This window comes from Hyperolius riggenbachi, chromosome 7, assembly GCF_040937935.1.
Source record: "Hyperolius riggenbachi isolate aHypRig1 chromosome 7, aHypRig1.pri, whole genome shotgun sequence".
NCBI lineage: Eukaryota > Metazoa > Chordata > Amphibia > Anura > Hyperoliidae > Hyperolius > Hyperolius riggenbachi.
In genome coordinates, this window is record NC_090652.1 from 204,915,075 (window position 1) to 204,937,093 (window position 22,019).

General features: G+C 41.3%; 1 protein-coding gene across 3 annotated transcripts in view; it reads left to right on the plus strand.

Moving 5' to 3' along the window:
- Positions 1-22,019, plus strand: part of NBEAL1 (neurobeachin like 1) — a 290,887-nt gene that overhangs the window by 151,851 nt on the left and 117,017 nt on the right. For all 3 annotated transcript variants that reach the window (XM_068245018.1, XM_068245019.1, XM_068245020.1), the window contains 3 exons: positions 1,567-1,699; positions 11,688-11,816; positions 18,575-18,875. In XM_068245018.1, the coding sequence (XP_068101119.1) occupies positions 1,567-1,699; positions 11,688-11,816; positions 18,575-18,875 (563 nt within the window). The remainder of the gene's footprint in view (positions 1-1,566; positions 1,700-11,687; positions 11,817-18,574; positions 18,876-22,019) is intronic.

Here is a 22,019-nt window from a genome sequence, read left to right on the forward strand (position 1 = left end):
AAAAAACATTTCTTAGCTTTTATTTATATTTACATTTGAGCAAAAAGTGTCCAGTCCAAAACTATTCCAACCCTTCTCAATAATCAATAGAAATGCCTTTATTGGCTATTACAGCAATCAAACGCTTCCTATAATTGCAGACATGCTTTTTGCATGTTTCCACAGGTATTTTTGCCCATTCATCTTTAGCAATGAGCTCCAAATCTTTTAGGTTAGGGGGTCTTCTTGCCATCACCCTGATGTTTAGCTCCCTTTACAGATTCTCAATTGGATTCAAGTCAGGGCTCTGGATGGGCCACTCCAAAACGTTAATTTTGTTGCCAACCATTTCTTCACCATTTTTGGTGTGTGTTTTGGGTCATTGGCATGCTGAAATGTCCACTAGTGCCCAAATCCAAGTTTCTCTGTAGACTGCCTGATGTTGTCGTTGAGAATCTTAATGTATTGCGCTAATTTCATGGTGCCGTTTACTGTGATTAAGTTCCCTGGTTAATTGGCTGAAAAACATCCCCAAAGCATTAGGTTCCCACCACCATGTTTGACAGTGGGGATGGTGTTCTTTGGGTTGAAGGCTTCTCCTTTTTTACGCCAAATGAAGGAAACACAATTGTGCCCAAACAATTCAATTTTTGTTTTATCTGACCATAACACAAAAGACCAGAAGTCTTCTTCTTTGTCCAGATGATGCAAAGGCCAAGCGAGCTTTTGTGTGCCTTATCTGGAGGAGTGGAGACTTCCTTGGTCTGCATCCGTGGAACCCAGCAGTGTGCAGTGTCCATTGGATTGTCTGCCTTGAGACATTGCCACCAGCAGAGCCCAGATTTACCAGGGTGGCCTTGGTGGTGGTCCTTGGATTCTTTTTCACCTCTCTCATTATCCTCCTGGCCAGCACAGGTGTCACTTTTGGCTTCCGACCACGTCCTCTGAGATTTTCCACAGTGCGGAACATCTTGTATTTTTTAATAATACTTTGCACTTTAGGCACTGAAACTTGAAAACATTTATAACTGGCCTTGTAGCCCTTTCCTGACTTGTGAGCATCCATAATGCACAGCCACAGGTCTTCACTGAGCCCAATTAATCAGGGTAATTAGGATGCTTTAGAACAGCTTGGACTATTTGGAATGGTATATAACATTGGATTTCTACCGCAGACTGTGACAGTTTGAGCTTGCTCAACTGTAAATAAAAGCTGAGACATTTTTTTTCCACAATAATGCCACTTGTTCATCGTCCTATTATATTTTGGGAGACACCTATGTCATTTCCCGCCAAAAATGTTCTTGCTGGTTGAATAAAAGTAATTGTAAATCAAAATTTGCCAGGGGTATGACTAATTATGGGCAGCACTGTGTATGTATGTGTGTATATATATACATATACATACACATACACTGTATATATTTAGATTTTAGTATTTTTTTAAAATGTGCACTATTTACCTTCTGCAGGGAGTAGGTGAGCAAATGTGCAGAGAGTTTTAGAATCTAGTCATATGCTTTAAATCTGATTTTTTTTCCCCCCCGTCTCTCTTCTGTATGTTTTACTGATTTTGTTGGGTTGCAGCTTTTTTACTAGCAGTGGAATGGGGTTTGAAGCCTTCATCACATCTTCTGGATTTCTGGTTGTTGCAGTATGCACCAGAAAGGAATACATAACTGTTAAACTGCCTGATCACTGCTTCTCTGACTCCTTATGGGTAAGCACTGTTTTCTTATTTCTCCAGTAGAATTTAGATGAGCTAGATCAATTAGCTGGTCCCCAATGGGCTTCTTTGATACTTCTGCTCAATAAATGAATCAGATTAATTGTATCTCTAGATCTGAGTAAGTATTTTACTAATGTAATGCTGGGCATACATGGCTCGATTTTGCCGCTCGATTCTACGCCTGATCGATTCCCTGTTCGATTCCGCAGGCGATTCGCTTATCTTCTGCTCGTTTTTCCTATCTTTTTCCATTGTCCTCAATGCGTAATCGAGCACAAAAACGATCGGCCGGGAGATCGGACATGTCGGAAATGATCTATCGAGCCATCTAAATGGCTCAGAATTGAGGTATGTATTCCCAGCATAAGAATCTTAAGGTGGTGCTTGAAATATTTTTAGGAGAAAAGGAGAGCAAAGGACACCAGTACTACCATGAAGGGACCTCAGCTTGTGTGCTGAGGACGCAGAAGCCAATATATTGAAAGATGCAAAGGAAAGTCAGACACTGCTTTTAAGGCTTTATTCAAAGTATAATAACAATATATGTAATGACCTGCTTTTACATTTCACATGGTGGCGGTGGGTGCAGGGCACTGACTTATACCTGGCGACTGTTTCGCTTTGTAAGGGCTTATTCCAAGGCAAGTGATCCATGGTGCGGCATATAAAGCCGAGAAATTATTCACAGAGGAGTTGGAAATTATTCACAGAGGAGTTGGGTGTGAACTTCCTAGACACCCGCCCATTGTGACATCGCAGCCAGGTTGTCATAAAGACACGTCTCCCTGCGGCTCAGCTCAGAGATGCGCTGGACTTTCTGTATGTGCGTGCTGTGCGTATATTCATCTCTGCAACAGAGTTATATTCACTCATGCAGTTATGGCCCGAAGTTTACACTTGCCCACATGTCAACAAGAAACAGTGAAAAGACATCAGAAAAAATAGTGCAGTGTATGAATCTTGCCAAGAAAGTCAAGTGCCAATTTAAAAATTAATTCATAATGTAATGGATTCTATGCAGGTGGAGAGGGGGAGGATATGGATGATTAGTCAAGGAGGAAAATGCCTTCACTAGTCATGGGGCAGCGGCACTGTTGCTCTAATGCTCACTCAATCTACAATGAAAGCTGTTAATTTTAAGTTACAGCAAGTGTAGTGTGGTCTCCAGACCACACTCCCCTGCAGCTTACCAGAGGTGCAAGGTCAGTCCGCTAGAGCAGGGCTTTTCAACCTTTCCACTAATTATACCACTTTTATTGCCTGAAAACGTTCAAGTACTACCAGTGTGCCTGCACAGTAGATTGGTGCAATCGGGCTTGGCAGTTTCTGCTGGAGCCTGAACGTAGAGCAGCTATTGTGCATGCGCACACCAATGAGGAGAACTATGGGGCTCCCAGCACTGGATCCCATCTACTGTGGAGGAAGGGGGAAACCTCTTTAGGATACTAAGGCCTCCCCTTCCCTGAGGTAAGTACCCCCGAGGCACTTTTTTCTTACAAGGTATACTTTAAGAGGCATTTGGGAGGGGAAAAGTAGGAGGCATTGGTAGGGAAAAAAACTACAATTAGATTGCAAGCCTACATATTGTCAGTATTGGCAATCTAGAGGTAGATTGCCAATATAGGTAGCCATACAAGTTCCACCCCCCCCCCCCCCCCACGCGCTTAACTATAGGTAGCCTGGCCCCACCACCTGAGAGCTAGGCAGTGACTCACCACAAAGTTCGGCTCCCCCCTTGCTCACTCCTTGCTGTTCTGCCCTGCGGAATAGTTCACACCACAGATCATTGGTAAGCCAGACGCAGAGAAGAGACAGCCAGGCAAGCGATGCAGTGACGGCGTGTATACTTCAAATGAGCAGTGATGTTACTTTCTGTATCTGCGCCATCACTGTGCACCGTTGGCCTGGCTGTCTCCTCCACACTAATCTGAGGTCTTAAGTATGCTGCAGAGAAGCACAGCAAGGAGCGAGGGAGGGGGAGCCAAACTTTATGGAGGCAGGACAGGACCAGGACAAGTGGCAGGTGGACAAAAAAGTGGCAGGCAAATCTGGTGTGTACCACCAAGCCAACAGCAAAGTATCACCGGTGGCAAGCATACCACAGGTGCAAAGCCCTGGTCTAAAGAGATTAGCCTGTCTAATTAGGCCTTATCAACAAGTAAACAGCAAGTGTAAATTAGGGCTGTCAGGTGTGCCACTCTATGCTATAGTTTGGGAGTAGCAGTAGGGTATTGTACCGTGTTAGCCATCAGTAAAAGCAAGAAGTTTTAAATCAGGATGATACCATTTATTGGCTAACTACAAATGAATAAGAATAAACAAGCTTTCGGCCTTGCAGCCTTCGTCAGGTTTACATCCTGTTAGTTTGCAAGCTGGTGGTACAGACAGCTTATATACATGCAACATCAAAAGGGAAAACAGATCTTTTTTTCAAGCATAAATACGTCATTAAGATGCCTTAATACAAACAGACCATCTAAATAGGGTAAGATAAGGATCCTTGTTTACTTCATTGCTCACAGACCTGGTATTAGGATTGACCCAGAGGTATCGTAAATTCTTAGTTCACAAGTTCAGCTAGAGTGGCTGAGACAGTTCATATATCATCAATCTCATACCAATATAGAAAGTTGTTGTCCTTATTCAAACCCTTCTGCACAGCTTTGAATACCAGGTCTGTGAGCAATGAAGTAAACAAGGATCCTTATCTTACCCCATTTAGATGGTCTGTTTGTATTAAGGCATCTTAATGACGTATTTATGCTTGAAAAAAATATTTGTTTTCCCTTTTGATGTTGCATGTATATAAGCTGTCTGTACCACCAGCTTGCAAACTAACAGGATGTAAACCTGACGAAGGCTGCAAGGCCGAAAGCTTGTTTATTCTTATTCATTTGTAGTTAGCCAATAAATGGTATCATCCTGATTTAAAACTTCTTGCTATAGTTTGGGTTAATATGTAAACACAGGAGGTTAACCCTTTTGTGTTCCTAGGACACCAGAAAGTAAACACTGCAGGGTTTTTGTAAGATTTCTGTAAGTTGTAACAAATGTTTTTCTGTAAAGTTATGATGCTGTTGCTTATCTCCTTAGAGCAGAGAGGAAGCTCTCAGTTTAGGTCCGCTTCAAAAGCTGACAGAACCAACAGGTTTTGGACTAGTCCATCTCCTCATGATGGAGTCTCAGGGTTTCCCTTTGTTTTCAAAAGCATTTGCTGAACGGCCATTGTTAAGTCTGACTGCCAAAATAGTGTGCGAGTAGGGACGCTGGCTGGTCCTATTTTGGGAGTTAGACTTAGCAACTGCCATTTAGGAAATTATTTTAAAAAATAGAGAAAAGAAAACCCTTTGTATCCCCAATAAGGAACTCGACTAGTCAAAAACATGTTGGTTCTGAAAGATTTTAACTGCTTACTTTTTCACTATAGTGGTCCTTTAAAATGGTAATTTGATAACAACCGTGAAGGTCAGGATGTACTGCTGCATTGCTGAGCTTATTTCAGTAATGTGTTACAGACTCTCATGTGCTGTGCTGTGTTCTGACAATAAACTGCTGCATGCATCTCTGTGCTGCCTCATTTCAATTAATACTGCCATGCAGAGCAAAACACGTGCCATACATTTTTGTAAAGAGAAGTAAATGGTTGGCACTCCAAAAAATTGGTACAGAGAGATCTGTAATTAAGATAATCCAAAATTCTAAAGCAACAAAGTACCTCTTTATCAAGAAAAAAACAGTGCAAGTTAATCTGAAAAACAACTCCGCAACAATAAATCGCCCTAATGCACAATAAATAAATACATTTTAAGTAGCCCAAGAAAAAGAGGGTCACCATTGTGGAGGAACACCAGTACCAAGCACTAAGGTAGAGAATGTGTGGACAAGTTTCAAAGGTGGCTAAAAGTGCTGCTAGCCCAGAAAGAGAACCACTATGAAAGTTGAAGACAATAAATGGGTCATTAGACTGGGAGCAAGATAAGAAGATAAAAAGCCAACATAGGCTTTTTTCTCCACTCCCTCTCTACAGTTATCCATATAATAATTCCTTTTTATGTATAGCGCTTTTCTCCAGTCTCAAAGTGCTTGGGAGGAAGCCACAAGAGCGCACTCAGTAGGCAGCAGCAATGTTAGGGAGTCTTGCCCAAATAACTCCTTATGGAATAGGTGCTAGCTTACTGAATAGCAAGAGCCAAGATTTGAACCCAGGTCTCCTACGTCAGAGGCAGAGCCCTTAACCATTACACTATCCAACCACCATATCTGACACCTGTCACTGTTAGAGATAGCCAGTTTTAAATTGTGCAAATCGTAATGCAAATCTAGCCCCTAAAACACAAAATGAGGTGGCAAATGAACATTGAGGATCTCAAGGCTTGTGTTTGCGAAAATAAAATAGGAAAGGAAGAAGGAAACAATTGGAAAAGGATAGTCAAAAAATGGAAGTTAAAAAAATGACAGTTGGAAAATAATGGCAGTCGAAAAACAGTTGAAATTTGGCTGTTGGAAAATGACAGTTGAGAAATGGCAGTTTAAAAATGACAGTTGAAAAACAGTTAAAATTTGGCAGTTGTTAAATGATTTAGAAAATGACAGTTGGAAAATGACAGGAGGAAAATGACAGTTCAACTTTTAACTGCCATTTTCCAACTGTCATTTTCCAACTTCCATTTTCCAACTGTCAAATTTTAACTGCCATTTTCCAACTGCCATTTTCCAACTGCCATTTTCCAACTGTCAAATTTTAACTGCCATTTTCCAACTGTCAAATTTTAACTGCCATTTTCCAACTGCCATTTTCCAACTGTCAAATTTTAACTGCCATTTTCCAATTGTCAAATTTTAACTGCCATTTTCCAACTGTCAAATTTTAACTGCCATTTTCCAACTGTCAAATTTTAACTGTCAAATTTTAACTGTCATTTTCCAACTGTCATTTTCCAACTGTCATTTTCCAACTGTCATTTTCCAACTGTCATTTTCCAACTGTCATTTTCCAACTGTCATTTTCCAACTGTCAAATTTTAACTGCCATTTTCCAACTGTCAAATTTTAACTGCCATTTTCCAACTGTCAAATTTTAACTGTCATTTTCCAACTGTCATTTTCCAACTGTCATTTTCCAACTGTCATTTTCCAACTGTCATTTTCCAACTGTCATTTTCCAACTGTCATTTTCCAACTGTCATTTTCCAACTGTCATTTTCCAACTGTCATTTTCCAACTGTCATTTTCCAACTGTCTTATTTAAACTGTCATTTTCCAACTGTCAAATTTCAACTGTTTAAAGGACCACTACAGTGAAAAAAGTGAAATAGTTAAAGGAGAAATTAAGTGAGGCATATTGAGGCTGCCATATTTATTTCCTTTTAAGCAATGCCAGTTACCTGGCTATCATGCTGATCCTCTGCCTCTAATACTTTTAGCCACAGATTCTAAACAAGCACATGCAGATCAGGTGTTTCTGACATTATTGTCAGATCTGATAAGGTTAGCTGCATGCTTGTTTCTGGTGTGATTCAGACACTTCTGCAGAGACAGATCAGCAGGGCTGCGTCAACTTATATAGTTTAAAATGAAATTAATATAGCAGCCACCGTATTCTTCTCACTTAAAAGGAGTTCTTTTGCAGCCTAAGAATCAAACAAGCTGACACTTACCTGGGGCTTCTATTGCCCCCATGCAGCGGTAATGTCCCACGCCGTCCTCTTCCGATGCTCTGTTCCCCGCTGCCGGTCCCAGTGTAATCACACGAGTTATTACACTGCGGCTGTGCAGTAAGCTCCCGATGACGCGAGCAGGAGCTAACATTATTCGTCTGTTTAAACGAATATTAAACCAGGACCGGCGGCAGTAAACGTAGCATCGTAGGACGACGGCACGGGACATTACAGCTGCAGGGGGCCGATAGAAACCCCAGATAAGTGTCAGCTTGTTTGATTAATTTTTAGAATCCCACAGAACCTCTTTAAAGGGACACTGTAGGGGGGTAAGGGGAAAATGAGTTGAAGTTACCCGGGGCTTCTAATGGTCCCCCGCAGACATACTGTGCCCACGCAGCCACTCCCCAATGCTCCGGCCCCGCCTCCAGTTCACTTCTGCAAATTTCAGACTTTAAAGTCTGAAAACCACTGCGCCTGCATTGCCGTGTCCTCACTCCCGCTGATGGCACCAGGAGCGTACTGCGCCCAGTATGGTCTGTGCCTGCGCCGTGCGCTTCTGGTGTCATCAGGGGAAGCGAGGACACGGCAACGCAGGCGCAGTGGTTTTCAGACTTTAAAGTCTGAAATTCCAGAAGTGACCCAGAGGCGGGGCCGGAAAAATCGGTGAGTGGCTGCGCGGGCACCGGGTGTCTGCACAGGACCATTAGAAGCCCCGGGTAACTTCAACTCATTTTCCCCCGACCCCCTACAGTATCCCTGATGTCCCTTTCTGTATCGGCACCATTACTGTGCACCATTTGCCTGGCTGTCTCTTCCCCACTGATCTGAGGTCTGAAGTATGCCGCAGAGTAGCACAGCAAGGAGCGAGGGAGGAGGAGCCAAACTTTGTTGAGGCAGGACAGGACAAGTGGCGTGCGGGCAATAAAGTGGCAGGCAAACCTGGTGTGTACCACCTGGCCAACAGCAAAGTACCACAGGTTGAAAAGCCCTGCGCTAGAGCACCAGGCATGTCTGTAGGTTTGAAAATGGGCGTACAGCCGAAAACAGCTCTAGGCCGGTGTCTGTCGATGATTTATGTGGGACATATGATGCTGTGAACTTTGTCTACCCTTCTTTCCACTTTTACAGCCTGTTGGATCTGGGAGAGTAAGCTATTTGAAGGACATTGACCATTTTTGATGGTTATCTATCTGCTGTGGATCTCTCCTGGTCTGTCACAATTTTACTATTTTGTATGTCAATTTTGAATAAAGAAAGACTTTTTTTGGAAAATGACTTTGTGGAGAGTGCTGGTCCTTGCATACTTTGAATCATAAGTCACAACTACATCAATATATTAACGGGAATGTGAATGAGGGATACTCATGTATGGAAAGAAAAAGCAGAGATGAAGTACCTGTCAAGGGCAACAGCCAAAAGCTCTGTGTCCCCATTGAAATAGAGGAGGGAGAGGGGCCAAAATGCTCAGGGGGAGGCAAGAGGTCACCAGGAATATCCAACAGCCACAAACCAAATTAAATTATGGCATTCTTGTATCCTACAGTTCTAAAAAAAAACAAAAAAACCTGCCAAATCATTGTGGTTACTGAAGCTCAGCGGCCCCATTGCCTCTCTCCTAATAATGAGCAAAGACTCCTCCCTCAACAACATCCTTGGTTTGTTCTCTCCTTTCTTGGGTACAAACATGTCACAAGCCACAAAAGGAAATAATGGATGGGTTGGCATTGTGCTTCTCTCTCGTATGCTCAATCAACCTAGTCGATCCCTTTCCTGAATCCAAGGAGCGCAGGTGCTCCTGCACTCTAGTTTTCATGTGTGCATCTGTCGTCAGAACGGCCGCCCCGCGGGCGGGTCTGACGATCCGTAGTTTGTAAAAGTCTGGCGTGTGTACGTGCCTTTAGATTTTATGATAGCCCAGCTGGTCCGTACAGTTTGTTTGATTTTTCTCTTTCAAAATTAGAAGAGCCTGTAGTGAATATAGACTCAACATCATTGTCCACGCCTAATCCTTACCATAAAACCCATCACTGGCCTATTTGCATTGTAAGAAAACCATATTAAACCGCATTCATTCTATCAGATTTACCCAGTAAAAATGTCTGAGTAAGAACAAAGTGCAATAATCTATAACAATACGTTTTGATTATGTCAGGGCAAGATTTATTTGTCATTTATTGATTCGCCTGTGTCTGTTGCGGTGGCAGAACACAAACTCAAAACCGTGCAGAACATTTCCAGACACCTAACAGAAGTCAGAGGTGTCATGATCGCAATGTTAAAGCAAAAACATCTCAAAGTGGGTATAGTGGGTATAGTGGAAATGAACCCTATTGGCCATATTCAGGATCCTCCAGAGGCTTCCCCCCCTTCACCCTCCTCCTCGCCATTCCAGCACTGAGACTCCAGCAAGCCTGTGGACAAGGGCTTGTCAACGGAGCTCGCCCACACTGCACAGACAGCTTGCACCTGTGCACTAGCACAGAGCCGAATGGGCTCGACTTTTTCTACTTAGTCGAGCCAGAGCAGCGGATCCATGCTACTGCACAGGTGGGAGCTGTCTGTGTCTGTGCAGTGCAGGCAAAATTCATGGATCCCAGCTCAAAGAGAGGGACTGCGGAAGCCTCTTTAGATTCTAGAGCAGTGGTCCTCAAACTAAGGTTCGCGGATCGATTGTGGCCCCCTGAGGCTTTTTTACCGGCCCCTCCACCACACAAAATGTATTACTTATAGATGTGGTCAGCTACATCTTTAAATATTGGTGGTCCACATATAGAATAGCAATGCTGGAACCACCCATCCACATGGAAGCCAGAAAGCAGTAATTCGCTGGTTTCCAATCAAATTCTACATCAGGTGACACTGCTGTCCAATTGGACTGCAGCTTGTCACCTGGGTATGGTTCACTGTCTGGCCCGCAAAGACATCATTTTATGTATACTCCGGCCGCCCAGCAGTCTGAAGTATGTTAACCCGGCCCTCGATCCAAAATGTTTGGGGACCCTTGTTCTAGAGCCTTCCCTCTCTCAAAGTAAGTATTTACATTTTCCTCTATGAATCTCCCAGGTTAGCTTTACATTTTCTCCTAAAAGTTATTTAATGTAAACCTTCTCCATAAAGCACACGTAAAGCCACCAGAAAGCAAAAACACCATGAAAATAAGTTTGATATGATTTTTTTTTTTACCTATTTTTTAGTACTTTTTGTAAATGCTAAGTGCTTTTTTTTTTAAATTTATTTTTTAGAGAATATGAAATTGATTTGCCTGTGCGCCTTAATGGAAATTAGTTTAAAAATATAATTCAGCGCTCAGGATCAAGCTCTCCTAAAGCAGGCTGGTGACTCACACTTCAGCATATGGAGGGGTATATAATTCTGCAGAGACCCCCCCCCCCCCCCAAAATGAAAAGACTCACTAGATAGTATGGCCAAACGGGCCCGTCAGCGCCTCAGGAGTATAGGCTATCCCTCATCCACACCGTCAACCTCAGCTGGGCTCTTGTATATTCGGTTCAGTAGATGTCACCTCAGAAGAAATAACGCTGCAAAATTTTAGCAGCTCTGCCGCCAAACCACCACACACGTCGCAATATCTTCTTAGACGACGGCTGCTCAATCCAAGCATTTTATCTCTTGATAATAGCGGATCTGTCATGCGCTTCCATCGATTCAACAGATCTTCCGATTGAGCGCAGACACAGCTCTTTTTGTGCAGCCTTGAAATGAAATCAGTTCAACTTTAGCTTCCAAACCATTTGCGGGAATCCGCTATTATCAAGAGATAAAATGTTGGATTGAGCAGCCTTCGTTTGATAGAAGAACCCAACCTAAGAAAATTGGATTGTAAAAAGATATTGTGATGTGTGTGGTGGTCGGCGGCAGAGCTGCTAAAATTTTGCAGCATTTTTTCTTCTGAGGTTACGTCTACTGAACCGGATATACATTAGCCAGCTGAGGTTGCCGGTGAGCTGAGGGGTGGCCTATACTCCAGAGGCTCTGTCGGGCCTGTTTGGCCGTACTATCCGGTGAGTCTTTTCATATTGGGGGAAGTGGGGGGCTCTGCTGATTGATATGCTGAAGTGTGAGTTATCAGCCTGCTTCAGGAGAGCTTGATCCTGATCCTGTTTCATCTACGCTAATCACAAATGGCAAGGAAGCGCTCCACCTACATGAACTGGTGTTTGTTCAGCTCGACTATATAATACATTTGTAACCTAATTTAAGGTCTTTGAGTGCTTGTGGACATCTTTATTGTGTATTTTTTATGGAGATTAGGACATCTAGGTGTTTTAATTAATATTTTGTGTTTTTTATTTCAATAGCACAGTGTTGCGGTTGTTCATATACCATCAAAGAGGTCTCTGGGATTCTTTGGACAAAGTAACGTGCATATATATGTCAATGGACAACTTAAAATGTCATCACCTCTGAAGTTTCCTACCATGAGTGAAGTATGTTAACTTTTTTTGGTTTGGTTTACTTCCACAAATGTTACTTTCCTATAAATTAAAATTAGCACACTTGGGCCCAGTTGCTGAGTAAGGCCAGCTGCTTGTCTTGCAGAGGAGCTGAGGATGTGGAGAATACAGCTCCTCACAAAGTTTGGTATTCTAAACTGAAACTAAACTAGTTTTCAGGCAATAGTGTTAAATTGTCTTTGTAATGTTTACAGCTACACTGTAGTTGTTGCCTAAACACAACTATTTTTTTAATCAACCAAGAGTGTTTATTTAAAATAATACAGTACAACATGGATACATTATTCTACAAAATATTTTTTTTAAATATCAGATTCTTGACAGCAATAATATTAAATAGAACAAAAAGAGAAAGAAAAGCAGTAATGAAAGTGCATGAAGTATAATAGAACAGCACAAATCTATAAATAACATAGAAACATTACTGCAATTAAATTATGCTGAGGGGTTGGATAGCCAACGATCCCAGACCTTATAAAACTTGCCAGGGCAATTTTGGTTCGCATACAACAATTTCTTGTAGCGTAGGCTGTTTCCAGACTGTGAGAGATGGGGAGAAAGCCAACTGTACGCTGTTCAAAAGTGAATAATGTTATGATTCCTGAGCAGAGCCAGAAGGGGGCAGGCTTGGGCTTGAAAAGACATCACAGAACACAGACACTGCTATAATGATTCCTGAGCAAAGCCAGACTGAATGCTCAGTCGTGGATTTTATCAGGGCTGAATAGAAACCGGCTGAACAGGGAAGAATGAAACAGAGAGTAGGGTAGGTGTTTTCTCTAATGTTGCCACTGATATCTATGGTAAAATACATGAGGGTGCTTCGTCTCTGGTTCACTTTAAGCTAGGAAAACCTTGTCAAATTTAGGGACATCATCTTCAAAAAGATTGAGGAAACACAACTATTTACAGTGATGTGAAAAACTATTTGCCCCCTTCCTGATTTCTTATTCTTTTGCATGTTTATCACACTTAAATGTTTCTGCTTATCAAAAACCGTTAACTATTAGTCAAAGATAACATAATTGAACACAAAATGCAGTTTTAAATGATGGTTTTTATTATTTAGTGAGAAAAAAACCTCCAAACCTACATGGCCCTGTGTGAAAAAGAAATTGCCCCCTGAACCTAATAACTGGTTGGGCCACCCTTAGCAGCAATAACTGCAATCAAGCGTTTGCGATAACTTGCAATGAGTCTTTTACAGCGCTCTGGAGGAATTTTGGCCCACTCATCTGTGCAGAATTGTTGTAATTCAGCTTTATTTAAGGGTTTTCTAGCATGAACCGCCTATTTAAGGTCATGCCACAACATCTCAATAGGATTCAGGTCAGGACTTTGACTAGGCTACTCCAAAGTCTTCATTTTGTTTTTCTTCAGCCATTCAGAGGTGGATTTGCTGGTGTGTTTTGGGTCATTGTCCTGCTGCAGCACCCAAGATTGCTTCAGCTTGAGTTGACGAACAGATGGCCGGACATTCTCCTTCAGGATTTTTTGGTAGACCGTAGAATTCATGGTTCCATCTATCACAGCTATCACAGCAAGCCTTCCAGGTCCTGAAGCAGCAAAACAACCCCAGACCATCACACTACCACCACCATATTTTACTGTTGGTATGATCTTTTGCTGAAATGCTGTGTTACTTCTACGCCAGATGTAACGGGACACGCACCTTCCAAAAAGTTCAACTTTTGTCTCATCGGTCCACAAGGTATTTTCCCAAAAGTCTTGGCAATCCTTGAGATGTTTTTTAGCAAAATTGAGACGAGCCTTAATGTTCTTTTTGCTTAAAAGTGGTTTGCGCCTTGGATATCTGCCATGCAGGCCGTTTTTGCCCAGTCTCTCTCTTATGGTGGAGTCGTGAACACTGACCTTAATTGAGGCAAGTGAGGCCTGCAGTTCTTTAGTTCTTTAGATGTTGTCCTGGGGTCTTTTGTGGCCTCTCGGATGAGTTTTCTCTGCGCTCTTGGGCGCTCTCGGACGGACACTCCTGGGAAGGTTCATCACTGTTCCATGTTTTTGCCATTTGTGGATAATGGCTCTCACTGTGGTTCGCTGGAGTCCCAAAGCTTTAGAAATGGCTTTATAACCTTTACCAGACTGATAGATCTAAATTACTTTTGTTCTCATTTGTTCCTGAATTTCTTTGGATCTTGGCATGATGTCTAGCTTTTGAGGTGCTTTTGGTCTACTTCTCTGTGTCAGATCCTATTTAAGTGATTTCTTGATTGAAACAGGTGTGGCAGTAATGTGGCCTGGGGGTGACCACAGAAATTGAACTCAGGTGTGATAAACCACAGTTGTTATTTTTAACAAGGGGGGCAATCACTTTTTCACACAGGGCCATGTAGATTTGGAGGTTTTTTTTCCTCACTAAATAATAAAAACCATCATTTAAAACTGCATTGTGTGTTCAATTATGTTATCTTTGACTAATAGTTAACGGTCTTTGATGAGCAGAAACATTTAAGTGTGACAAACATGCAAAAGAATAAGAAATCAGGAAGGGGGCAAATAGTTTTTCCCATCACTGTAACTCTGAGGTTCATTAAACACTGTATGTTGCTGAACCACTTATTTGTGCCTATTTGTCAGCTGGTCTGATCTAACAACAACAGCAAATTAGAGTTTGTTTTCAGACTGAATTGTTCTGAACTCCAAAAGGAAGGATTGCAAAAGGAAATGTTAGAAGCTAGGAGGAGACATGGGAACATCTGAAAAGCATACACTTCAAGTAGAAATCTCCACATACTATAGCTAGTTTGCTCTCAATTTAGTTTACTGCACATACGCGCTCAGTAAGCAGTAGCAGTGTTAGGGAGTCTGGCCCACTGACAAGCCTGTATTTCTAAAGTAGGACATCATTACACATACACACACTTCCTGTCTCTGTGACCTCCATGGAGCTTCGTGAATTTTGCATGAAAACTGGAAGTCCTGAAAGCAGGAAATGAAGGACAACAGTAAATACTAGTTGCAGATTATAACTTTTCCCCACTAAACAAAACTTGTTTTGGTAGGGCCCATTCATACTTAAAAGCGCTAAACTGTAGCACTTAGCGCTATCGTTTTGCGCAGTTAATATACGTGTTCTTGGAGCGATCGTGATTAGCGCTTCAATATATGCTAATGGCGATTGCTCCCGAATCATCAAAAAATGCTGCAGGTAATGCGTTTGGCGATTACCGCTAATCGCAAATCGCCCGCAGTGAAATCACTGCCATATACTTACTATTGCACTAGTGCTTTAAATAGCGCTAGCTCTTCAGCGATTAGCGGGAATCGCCCTCTTATCGCCCTAGTGTGAATGGTCCTTTACTGTTAACCCCAAAGGCTAAGATATTATTTCTGTAACTGGGTTTAGTCATAATTTCCAGCAGGTCCGATCTGATTAGCATTTGTTTTTCTGATCAATTTTATGATCACTTCTGTACAAATTTGATCAAAAAAATTATCTTAAATCAGATTGGACCTGACAAATTATCGGTTCGACCATCCATATGATGGGAAATTGTATGGGGTTTACCAGGCATTTTACTTCTAATCTTATCACAAAATCCAGTTAAATAGCTATTGATGCCTGACTCTTGAAGAGCATTCCAAAGCATTACAAAAGTAAACAAAAGGCAAAGACACTAAGAGAGACATAATAAATTAATGCAATCAAGGCAAGAAACACTGATTAAGAAAAAGAAAATAGTTGCCTGATCACTCATACACAAAAGAGTGCTTTGTCTGTGAAATCTAGGTGCAGCTACCATTTATTAATCACAGGTGCACTCATTACAAGCACCTGAATTACTTGGATTCCCCCCCCCCCCCCCAAAGACAAGACACGAAGACACGGTGGCTTATGGTGGCTTACCTCAATGACAACAAAGATAACGACAAATAACTTTTTTTTTTTCTTTTAAGGACAAATAACTTTAATATGGACTTGGCTATGCAGTTTGTGGGTCTCATCCCACTTTCTCAGGCCGAATACAGTGCCAGAGTTTTCTATAGCTGAGCTGTAGGTGCATCTACAGCTGATGCGCCTATGGCTCAGCTATAGAGAGCTCTGGCACTGTATTTGGCCTGAGGAAGTGGGCTGAGACCCACAAAACGTGTTGCCAAGTGCATATTAAAGTTCTATGTCATTAACTGACTTTGTCGTCATTGAGGTAATCCACCTCACCCCTTCTATTTGAAAGAAAACCGGTAACGGAAAAAACCTCCCCTGGGGGGTACTCACCTCGGGTCTTTAACTTTTTTTAACGCAGTTTTATCATCATCATCTGGGTGCCTCTTATCCCCCTTTTTGTATTTAACTTAGCTGATGAAGATCCTCCAAAATCTAATAAAGCCTTCATTGTATTAACTACTTTTGCAGCCAAGCAATGCAATGCCTTTAGATGGTTATCCCCAGTCAGCCCTATGGTAAGAGATTGGAAAGTTGAAGTCAAGAGCTCCCTCCCTTTCAAAAAGCTTGTGTACCAGCACAGGGTTTTTGTAATATTCTGGATATTTCATACCTGTATCTTATAATGATTGGGATCATCACTATTTTCCAACAAAATTCGCACACCAACTGACTGCTATGTTGGCAGATTTTTTTATTAGTGTAGCTGAATGCACAAATAGTAAACTGAATCAAAAGTGCAATAGTTTCTCTGTGTTGATTTTAATCATACAGTATATGGAGATTAGGTACTGGAAAAAAAAGTGTCCCCTAATTGGGGCAGTATGTTTAAAGATGGGCATAGATTATGTGTGATAGATGATCAGTGTCTCCTTAATACTGATAATTTTCCACCTTGCGCCACACAGTATTAAGCTCCATCTCAGTAGGCAGAACGGAGGGGACTAACAGGATGGCGATGGAGGCCACGGTCCTCATGGAGCTGGAGGAAGCCCTAGGTAAGTATACATAGGGGCCAGTAAACCATCTCAGATTCACTATAAGCTTAACTACTTACTGCACCAGGTGGGGCAAATAAAATGTGTGGATTTTATGCACAGTAGAATGTTTTATTTTAACACTAAAATGGCTGAAAACTGAGAAATAATGAATTTTTTCCATTTTTTTTCTTATTATTCTAATTAAAATGCATTTAGAATAAAATAATTCTTGGCATAATGTACCTCCCAAAGAAAGCCTAATGGGTGGCAAAAAACAAACAAACAAGCTATAGATCATTTTGTTGGTTAGTAGTGGTTACGTTATTGGCGAAAGAATGGGAGAAGCGATGACCGGTGAAAATTGCTCTGGTCCCAAAGGGGTAAAAACCCCTCAGTGGTTAAAGCACACCTGAAGTGAGAGGGGTATGGATGTTGGCATATTTATTTTATACAATGCATATTGCCTTGGCTATTATGCTAAGTGGCTGGATAGTGTAACGGTTTAGGGCTCTGCCTCTGACACAGGAAACCTGGGTTCAATTCTTGGCTCTTCCTTTTTAGTAAGCCAGCATCTATATAGCAAGGATTCCATAGGTTAGCCTTCCTAACCCTGCTACTGCCTACTGAGCGCTCCCTAGTGGCTGCAGTTCAAGCGCTTTGAGAAAAGCACAAAAAGTTATTTATTTTGTCTAATCCTCTTCATCTACTACTTTTAGTCTTAAAGAGGAACTCCAGCCTAAACAAACACACTGTCATTAAGTTACATTTGTTATGTTAATTAAAATTGATAGGTAACATAATCTCTTACCCACACTGTTTTAAATGAACAGGCAAATGTTTGATTTCATGATGGCAGCCATCTTTTTGGTTGAAAGGAGGTGACAGGGAGCATGAGACACAGTTCCAACTGTCCTGTGTCCTTAGCACCTCTCCCAGTTGCTAGGCGACATGAATAACAACATAGGAAATCCCATCATGCTCTGCACAACATCAGGGCATTTCTTTGATGGGTGGAGCTTAGATAAAAATGCAGCAAAAAATTATGCTTTGGTAAGAAAAACAAAGTTCTTATGCTGTGAAACTGTTAAAGAAATACCAAGCCTTTTCAGTGCTGCTGAGTAGATTTTTAGTCCGGAGGTTCACTTTAAGGTGCGTACACACGCACTACTAAAGAGAACGACGGGTCCGTCAGACCCTCCCGCTGTGCGGTCGTTCTCCTGACAGTAGTGCGTGTGTACAGTCTGCCTGCAGACTGAGAAGGCTGTTCCTGAACAATCCGCTAGATTAGCCCCATGCTTGTTTCAGGTGTGTGATGTAGACACTACTGATGCCTGAAAGATCAGCAGCATGCCAAGCAACTGGTATTGTTTAAAAGGAAATAAATATGGTACTCCTCTCATGTCAGGTGCCCTTTAATTTTATTTTTTTTCATTACAATCATTGTTATTGTTATGCCTGCCTATTCTATTAAAATGTGTCATAGCATGTGTCTGCCTTGTCACAGTTTAACTGTGTTGTCACAGTTAAAAATGTCACTTCGCTTCACTGTACATTTAGTTCAGCGTTTCCCCTGCCCTGTTTGTAAATTCTGCTGATTTGACAGCTATCTGCTAGATCCTGCCCCCAGCGTCTTCTGAGCATATGAAAGATGCAGCTTGCTGTCCCATTTGCCAACATTTGCTTTCATCTAAATGTATAGATTCAGCAGTATAACTTGCATGCGGGATATTCTTAAGTCGTTTCAATCCATTGCAGAGGGTGTCTTTCCATCCAGTATCATCTGAAATATTTTTTTTTTAATTGTTACTCACCATACAATTTTCTCTTCTTTTCTTTGTATTATTTTCCAGCCATTTACTTTTTGCTGCATTGGATCTGCTGGCCAAAGGACCAACACACCACCTCCTTCTCAGATTTCAGACCCACCGGTCTCCCCACCAAGTAATACAAGTCGGTCATCCCTGGGTGGGATTCTTTCTTCACCATCGAGGGGTGGATCACAAGGAAAAAATGATTCTGTGAAAATAATTTCTGCAGGCACTCAGGATAGTGAATGGGGAACCCCAACATCACTTGAGGGTCAGCTTGGATCGGTACTAATATTTCATGATGCACTGCAAGCAGCGCAGGTGAAGGCGCTGTATTGTGCTGGTAAGTCCATCAGTCATTTTATTACTTCTTAAATTGGAGCCATTAAAGTATGTTGATAAGTTTTCAGTCCTGATTATATTCATTAACTGATAGATATATAAGGATGTCTGAGTAATGGTAATATGCTGTGGGTGGAGAAGAAGTAGCAGACAGCAGAAAATAAGGAGAACTGCATGAAATTGTGACTTAGGTGTACCTGCCCTGCAGCTCAGTGTATCGTGTTAGGAGCAGTGGTGGGGATGAGGGAGGTAATGCCAGCTATTACACTTGTGGGTAGCTTGGTAACTTGTGCACTGAGGACTTTATCAGTAATAAGCATCAGCCAGTGGAGTCAGACCAGAGACAAACATCAGACCTTTATGTTCATTCTGGGCCCCAGTGACTTATTGTATTAGAGCCAGAGCAACAGCACAGAATTCAGGCAACCAGCATTGTTTATAATTGCCACCGTTCTTTTACTGCAATTTTGGAATTGGTAACAGGAAAAGGGTGTACGGTATATGATGGATGTGTTTAAAAGGCATTACCAACCTGGTTTCGTTTTCCACAGAGTGGCTTTGAGCAATAAAAGTAAAGAACTGTGAAATTAGATTATTATTCAAGAAGTTAGCATGTGGTTATTGGTTTATGGCCAAAGGCAAACTTTTATTTTTACAGGGAGTTCAACTTGAAATGACTAGTTTAGATAACTTTTTATACGTGCGTATAAAATGTGTGAAATGTATAATTGAATATAAAAATGATTGTGGAATGTATGTAAAATATGTGGATGTAATTTTTGTCTTCCAAAATTTAATAAAAAGATAATAACCTGTTGCAAAAAAAAAAATCACAAGTTTTCTACTTCTCACCGCTAGCAAATCAGTAGTTTTATATGCAGAAATACTTAAATCCGCAAAAAAAAGGCAGTTTTACTTACCTGGGGCTTCTACTGGCCACCTGCAGTCGCTCTGTGCCCGTTCTGGTACTCTACGATCCTCCAGTCCCCCGTCACGGCTCAGTTTTGTTTTCACGGATTGAGCCTGTCGCTGGCCACTGTGCCTGCGTGGTTCTGGCCGCACGCATCTTCGTTTGTGCCCCCGTTCCGGGAACATCCTGCGCAGACGCAGTACGATAACATTTCAGTGACCGATGACAGGCTCAGTCACAAAAACGAAACTGGACAGGGGATTGGAGGATCGTAGAGTACTGGCGCGGGCACAGGGTGACTGCAGGGGAGCACCAGGTAAGTAAAACTGGCTTTTTTTGTGGACTTAAGTATCCCTTTAAATGTCTTTTCATTCACAAAGAGAAAACCTGTTCATATCGGTTTCAAATATACATGTCCTTGTGAGTAAACAACTAATAAAAAAATAGTTAGCTGAGAACAGATTAACATTTAACTACTTCACCACCAAGGGATTTTTCCCCTTATGGACCAGAGCAATTCACATTTCAGCGCTCCTCCCAGTCATTTGCCTATAACTTTCACTACTTATCACACCCACATGATCTAAACATTTTTTTTTTTTTGCTACCAGTTGGGCTTTCTTTGGGTGATACTTTTTGTTAAGAATTATTTTATTTTATATGCATTTTAACAGATATGAAAAAATCTATCTGTCTCAGTTTTCAACCATTATAGTTTTAAAATAAAATGTGCGACTGTAGATAAAACCCACACATTTTATTTGCTAATTTGTCCCAGTTATTATAGTGATGTCCCTAGTACTATTTATGTTAACAATATTTTATTTGGAAATAAAGGTATAATTATTTTATTTATTTCGTTTTTCACTGTGCCCTATCAATAATTACAAGCCCTTATTTGCAAAAATACCAGTAATATACCCTCATATCATACATATATAAAAAGCTGAGTCCCTGATGTAACAATTTATGCATTCTCTTTGTTTTTGTGGGTTTGTTACATTTTTTATTTTTTTTAACTATGGGGAACAGAAAGGAGTTAACTAGTTGCTGTTCCAGGGGAAGTATATCTACGCCTTGCCAGACTTCATCTAAAGTCCCAGGGGCAAAGATATTCGTCTGCAGTTCTCTATGAGCACGCATGCTCAACCCCGCCAGCTGCTGTTAGAGGATAGATTGGTGAATGGGAACATATGTTCCCATTCACCAATCTAAGTGCTAAATTAATTAATAATCTCTGCTGTAATGAACAATAGTGATTATTCAACGAAAAACTGTAATAAATTTACACACACAAAAAATCTGCACAACTTTCACTTTCGTGCAAGTATAGAAAGCTGTGATTTAGCCTTCTATACCGGACACTGCCATCTAGTGGACAAATATAATAGCGCATTACACATACTGCATTTGTCCTCTAAAAAAAAAATACCAACATGTATAAATAAAAATATAATTAATAACAGCAGAGTTCTGTTGAGCACTCTTAAAAAAATATTTATAGCACTTTAAAACCATGGAGGTTTTTTTTTATATATTTGGAAAGAACTTGAGATAGTTTGGGGATATATTTGAGGTCAATATCAAGTCTGTATTATGCATACATTCAGAATAGATGCTCCATTTTGGTGGGAGTAGCCAGTATAGTTAATAACGGTCATATTACCGATATTATACTATTAAGAAGTTACTGCTTGCTTAAAACTCATCCGAATACCTTCTCTCACACTAACCTAACACTAACTTTTCTACTACACCTAACATTATCCCTGCTACTTCCAATACTTTTAACACCCTCCTACTCTGCTATTCACTACCGCTACACTTACACTAACGCTTTTACTACCGCTACTCACTACCCCTATATCTACACTACTCCTCCTACTCCCGCTTTTCACTACCGCTGCACCAACCTACCTCACTGCCACTAATTCTGACACTAACCTCCTTACCCCTACACCTAGCACTAGGGTTGCCACGGAATACCTTGGTTTTATTGTGCATGCTAATCATACATGCACAATCATGTTTTATAGGTTTTCGGGGAGCACGCGCACCAACAGCAGCAGGGATTGGATGCAGCGGCAGGTGCACGAACAGCGCCAGTGTTAAACAAATACTCACTTTGCTGGATCCAGTGCGTATGTACTTCCTTCTTCCTGTTCTTGTGTTCCATCTCCCTTACAGGGAGATGGAATGCAAGAACAAGAAGGCGGAAGAAGTGAGTAGTACATG